Raw genomic sequence first — 5,996 nt, 5'->3', positions numbered from 1 at the left:
GCTGTTACTTCTTACCCAAAGGATCTTTATATCCAACAGACACAAAATATCCATTCGACTGTTCGAAATTACTTTCACTGCTGATCTGATGTCGAGGTAATTGCTGCATCGCCACCAAAACCCACCATCTCTTAAGCTAAAGTAGACCGAGCTAACCCCTATATTAGCATATTACTAAGATAAACAGAAGGCACTGTAGAATCATTTAGGACGTGAGCTTGTCAATCTGAATGTGGAGGGACACCAGCTTAGCCCCGGCCAGCAGCTTGGGCGGAACTGTGAAGAAGGTCAGCTCCTGCACGGCGACGTCGCCGGGATCCCTGCTGCTTGTCACCTCCATTTCCACCTTGACGGCGTCGGTCCTGCCTTTGGGCTCCCCCGGCGGGCCGTTCGCCCACAGCTTGGCCACGTAGTGCGGCAGTGGGGACGCCCCCGCTCTGATGCAGACGACCGACACGGCGATAGGCGCGCCGATGTCGAGCACGCCGCCGACCAAGAAAAACGCGCGGCCGTCCTCCTCCGCGAACAGCAAGAGCCGTGGCTCCGACAGTGGCACTTGCAGCTGGAGCGCCTTGCCGTACTGGATCCTGTGCACGGGCATGGGATGCACGGTGCTGATGTGGTGGGAGAGCCACGGCGGCGGGCCTTCGTAGCCGCAGACGGGCACGGGGCATTTGCAGGGCGCGAGCGGACACACGCTCTGGTGATCGGCGAGCTTGTGGTAAGTGACGTAGAGCCCACAGCCTTCGTGCGGGCACTCCACCCTCACCGAGGAGAGGACGGCGTCCACCGCCGTGTTCCGCACGTCGAAGCCACAGCCGCGCTCGCACTTCTGGCACTGCCGCTGGTTCCCGGGGCGCTCGACGCGGCAGTCCGCGCAAGCCAGGTGCCCTCCCTTGCACTGCACAAATCAATCGAACAACACATCAATCAAGAAACCTGCACCTTGCTCGATCAGCCGAACGGACGAGGTGTATTCGAACCTCATACACTGGAGGCTTCAAGGGGCGGAGGCACAAGGGGCAGTGGAGCAAGGTGAGGTCCATCGAGACCATAGAGAGCTCCATCGTCGGGTCCTGTTCCGTCTGCATGATCTCGCCCTCCTCGTGCACAACCATCTCTCGCTTTATTAGGGCCGGGGCATTACAAAGCTTTACCGTCACATATTCATACTACTTCAAGGTGCATTAAATCAACACATGCAAGTATCAAAAGGAGAGTCACGGCATGCATGCATGCGTTGTAATTAATGCATCGGTAAACGCAAATTATTGAAATATATCGAGTGCAGTGCTTTGATGTGTCGCGTCAACTCGTACAAGACCGAGAAGTTTGATTACTACAACGCCCTCTCGCCTTAACCGCACCTGCCTTTGGCTGCATGACAGGTGGGCCACCGACCTGTTGGGCCCACCTGTCATGGACGCAAAGGCAGGAGCAGTAAGTCAATGAAGCTGCGTCCCTCCCTCGCCCATGAGCGTGGTGGCTGGCAGGACTAGGAGAAGCTTTCGTTCGCTACACGCTCTCCCTCCCGTACGCGGTGGACATGCAGCAGTTCAATCGGTGTCAGATGGCCAGAAGCATACTGTAGTACTCCTCCACTGCAGTAGTACTCCATCATTTTGTTCGACTTCCCGAAGAGGCGAAGAGCCAAGCGCAGCCCGGACGCTCGTGTGGCAGTTTCATGTGTAGAGTAGTCTAGGATAGCGTGTACCGTGCCTGTAAGCTTAAAATCGTTGGGGTCGGCTCCATGCTATATTTTTTTGATTAAAATTATCTTCTGGCCCTACCTGTCATCCTGGTGATTCTAGTTTGCACGCTCATCTGGTCAAGACAGGAATATATATTTTAATTTGTGGTGGGGTAAATGTTAGAGGTTGCAGCAAATGGAGTATTGTACACTGCGGGTCTTTCAGCCAAGTTTAGAGGCAACCATGTGGGGCCAGTGCTATGATGTGTCGCGTCAACTCGTACAACGAGGAGAAGCTTGATTTTACTACTACACGCCTTCTCCCTCGCCCATGCGCGCGGTGGCTCGCAGACGAGGACAGGCTTTTGCTTATAGTACTACAACAAGCTATCCCTCCCGCTCGCGGTGGACGGACATGCAGCAGTGGATTCGATACTGTAGAAGCAGTAGTAGTAACATCATTGTTCGTCTTCTCGAAGAGGCGAAGAGCCAAGTGCAACCCGAACGTGGCAGTTGCGAACCTTGGAGCACGCATATAGCCAGGCTCTTGCATGAGACAAAATTGCTATGTGAGCCCACTATTGTAGTAAGTACTTGCTAGTATAGCCCTGTAAACCAGAAAGGAGTATTTGCCTTTCTAGAGATTTCAACAAGTGACTAGACTACACCGAGACGGAGTACATATGGAGCAAAATGAGTGAATCTACACCGTAAATAAATACGTACTAGTTCTCTCGTTTTCCTCTCGGCCTTGGTCGCGGTGCACAATATTGAGTATACTAGTACTATCATCTTGAAATTTACGAAGTCACCATAGGCACCTCGTCGTCGACGGGAACGTCTCCTGACACGCGATAGACGCGAGCGGCAGTCGCCTCCATAGGTGCTTGAATGCCAAGGAGGGAGAGGGTAGCGGTTCCCGAGACGTTGAACGGTCAATGATGCATCCTCAAATTACTCTACATGCAGAGGGAATTAATTGGAGAAGCAGAATAGAGCCAGCACGATGTGAATGCAACAGAGTTTGGATTCTCATATAAAGGCGCCCCACCACTCCAATCCATCTACTCCTTAGTCTCTGCGCAACACTGCTCACTCCAATCCAAGACCAAGTGACTAGAAGCCAGAAGCACCTATGGAGGCGATGGACGCGAGCGGCAGTCGGCTGTGCCAAATCATCCAAGGCGCCGGCCTGCGGCCCCGCACCGCGCAGCGTTTCCAGACGGTGCTGGCGACCGCCGGCGTCGTAGCCCTCGCCGATGCCGGCTTCGCCTCTCGCATGGACGACATGATGGTCAACTCCATCCGCAAGTTCGCCGCCGTCAAGAAGCGCGCGGACGACCTTGCCGTACTGCTCCAGCCCGCGCGCCCAGGCTCCTCATTGCCTGCCACCCTCATCGGCCTCCATGGTGACGAACTCTTTCAAGCCCTGGTGGCCCTGCAGTTGCCGGAGGTCGCGATGAAGAATGTGCACCTCGAGGCCGCGCTCGTCGCGCAGCGCCTCGCCATGCAAGAAACCGTCGACCTGCACATCCACGTCTACGAGGAAATCGTCTACATAGGCCACTACAAGGCCAGCAAGGACAGAAAGACGTTGGCCTTCTTCCAGCGGCTGGAATCTTTGGACGCCATTGTTCAGAAGCACGTCGACCTGGCCACGAAAGCCGCTGCTACTTTGCCGTCGTTCGATGCATCTCTTCTTCTTGCCTCCTGTAACCAGCACTGCATCGCCTCGTGGCCTTAATGTTTTATTAGTATAGGAGTATATGGCATTTTTATTCCAGTAGTAACGTTTTCACTGTGAGGTGGGGCCGCAGTTGAGCAAACCGACCATCGGCAAATCCCCACCCCGCCCACCGGGCGTCGGCTGAGTTTAGAATTAGAAGAGAGAAACGAGGGAGAGGAGCTAGCTGTAGCACAGACGCTGTTGTCAGATGGGACTCGCGTTGATAGAATAGGAGTACTGAGCACTCGTACCTCTTTTTTTAGGGAAAAAGCAGTCGTATGTCTAGTACTACCACTAGTTGGGTGCGTGCGACCTATACCTGTCATCACTTTAGGTCTCCTTTTCGAACCGCAGCTACGCTTCACCGTACATATTTTTTCACGCATTTATCCTCCTATATGTACTCCTAGGCTATTTCCACGTGCACCCTTTCGCCGACATGTGGGACATAGAGCATCTGGGTCGTAGTGCATGCACGACTCGGAGCATATGCCGGGGTACTTTACATTTCAGACCTCACGAATTACATGCAAACCCCCCGCAGAAGAATAAATAAATAAATGAATTACTACATGAAACCAGATTATTTTCGTAGAAACCGGAGCACGTTCATTAAATTTTGGACATAACACGTTTATAAAAAACTACCGGACCTAAACCAGTCTAAGGGCCTCTTTGATTCGCAGGATACTGAAAACACAGAAATGGGGAAAGTATGATGGCGATGAACCGAGACGAGGAGAACTCTACTAACTCAGTTAGAGGTTAGAGTTAGATTCTAACCCTGAACTAACTCTAAACCAAAGAGGTCTATGGATGGCAGGGTTAGATTGACAATAAATGTTCTTTCTCAATCACTGCGCAACACTGCTCACTCCAATCCAAGACCAAGTGACCAGAAGCCAGAAGCACCTATGGAGGCGATGGTCGCGAGCGGCAGTCGGCTGTGCCAAATCATCCAAGGCGCCGGCCTGCGGCCCCGCACCGCGCAGCGTTTCCAGACGGTGCTGGCGACCGCCGGCGTCGTAGCCCTCGCCGACGCCGGCTTCGCCTCTCGCATGGACGACATGATGGTCAACTCCATCCGCAAGTTCGCCGCCGTCAAGAAGCGTGTAGCGAAAGCTCCTACTAGTCCTGCCAGCCACCACGCTCATGCGCGAGGGAGGGGGCGTTGTAGTAATCAAACTTCTCGGTCTTGTACGAGTTGACGCGACACATCAAAGCACTGCACTCGATATAAGTCTTTTTACACATTTCAAATGGACTACTACATACGGATGTATGTAGACATATTTTGCTTCGTATGTAGTCACTTGTTGCAATCTCTAAAAAGACTTATATTTGGAAACGGAGGGAGTACAACGCATGCATGCATGCCGTGACCTCCCTTTTGATACTTGCATGTGTTGATTTGATGCACCTTGCCAAATTTTGACTATAAATTTAACTAACCAAATTTTCATGCATGTCACAAAAAATTACGGGGCTGTTTGGATTGTGACTATGTTTGTCTTATGTTGCCACATTATTTTTCCCACACTTGCCACACTTGCCTAACTTGAGTTGCTCAAATTGTTAGACACACTTTGGCTTGCCTAAGGGAATCTTGCCACACTTTTTGTGTCTATGACATGTGGGGTTCACTGCTAATAAAAAAATTCTTGTCTTAGGTGTGGCGAATAAAAAAGACTTATATTTAGGAACGGAGGGAGTAGAAAATATAAATAATAATGCATGTTGGGGCAACCCACGTTTCCAATAATTTTAGCCATGGGCTTGTTCACAATTTTTACGAGGGGGTGGTTGTTCATTTAATGGAGGGACTTGTACCAGACTTGAACGATACAAAGTGCGACCTGGCACCCTCAAAAAAAGTGCGACCTGGCACACCGTAACACCACTTGGAACAAGCGGGTAGCTATCTCAAAAAACAATCAACAACTAAAAAAAGGCGACCTGGCACGTACTACACAATTTTAAACGATTGTTTTGATGGAGTGAAAAAGGAAAACTACCCCACTACGTATATATAGGCCGGAGCCTCCACGCTTGCTTGCTAGGGTTGCTCTATTCACACACTCTCATCCTCTCCAGATCTAAACAAGATAGGGGTGGTAACACTGTCTTTCTCCCTTCAAAAAACACTGTCTTTCTATCCTCACCGCTGGTTACAGATCCGGACGTATCCCCCTCCGCCGGTGAAGGGGAGGAGGGGCAGCGTTTAGGCCGTCGTCGACAGCGAGGGAGGAGACCCACTGCCGGCCGCACCGTTATCTCTGGCCGAGCGCCGGCGCGAGAGGTCCTCCGATCCCTTCGTCGTTGCCCTAGTGTGGGCGGATCCGGCCTCCCGCCGCCCACCTATCCACATCCCGACGACCTTCAGGTATATCTTCCTTCGAAACCGCCTTAGCTCTACTTCCCCAGCTCGCTACGTCGCTGCATGTGCATCATTTTCTACCTCTCAGCCCCTCTCGATCGGATGGTCCAACGTCACCTATTTTTTTCTTCTATTGTTAGAGGTAAAGCTACTTCATGGAGTCGAATCTTGTACTTGGTTCAAACAAGAAATAAAGTGGGGGT

At 51.8% G+C, this 5,996-nt stretch overlaps 1 protein-coding gene across 1 annotated transcript; it reads right to left on the bottom strand.

Moving 5' to 3' along the window:
- Window positions 1–205: 205 nt before the first annotated feature.
- LOC123146411 (E3 ubiquitin-protein ligase SINA-like 10) lies at window positions 206–1,118 on the bottom strand. Its single transcript, XM_044566065.1, has 2 exons — window positions 1,053–1,118; window positions 206–901 (listed from the first exon to the last, which is right to left on the bottom strand). Exons 1-2 carry the CDS (start codon window positions 1,116–1,118, stop codon window positions 206–208), a joined length of 762 nt encoding a protein of 253 aa, XP_044422000.1.
- Window positions 1,119–5,996: the final 4,878 nt, after the last annotated feature.

Source organism: Triticum aestivum, chromosome 6D (genome assembly GCF_018294505.1).
Source record: "Triticum aestivum cultivar Chinese Spring chromosome 6D, IWGSC CS RefSeq v2.1, whole genome shotgun sequence".
Taxonomy (NCBI): Eukaryota; Viridiplantae; Streptophyta; class Magnoliopsida; order Poales; family Poaceae; genus Triticum; species Triticum aestivum.
Note: the sequence above shows the minus strand (reverse complement) of the source record. Positions and strands in the feature narration are given on the sequence as shown.

Coding starts and splice junctions, on each gene's coding strand:
- LOC123146411 (XM_044566065.1), bottom strand. CDS start 1,118: ATGGTTGTGCACGAGGAGGGCGAGATCATGCAGACGGAACAGGACCCG. Junction 902..1,052: donor CGACGATGGAGCTCTCTATG/GTCTCGATGGAC, acceptor TGATTTGTGCAG/TGCAAGGGAGGGCACCTGGC.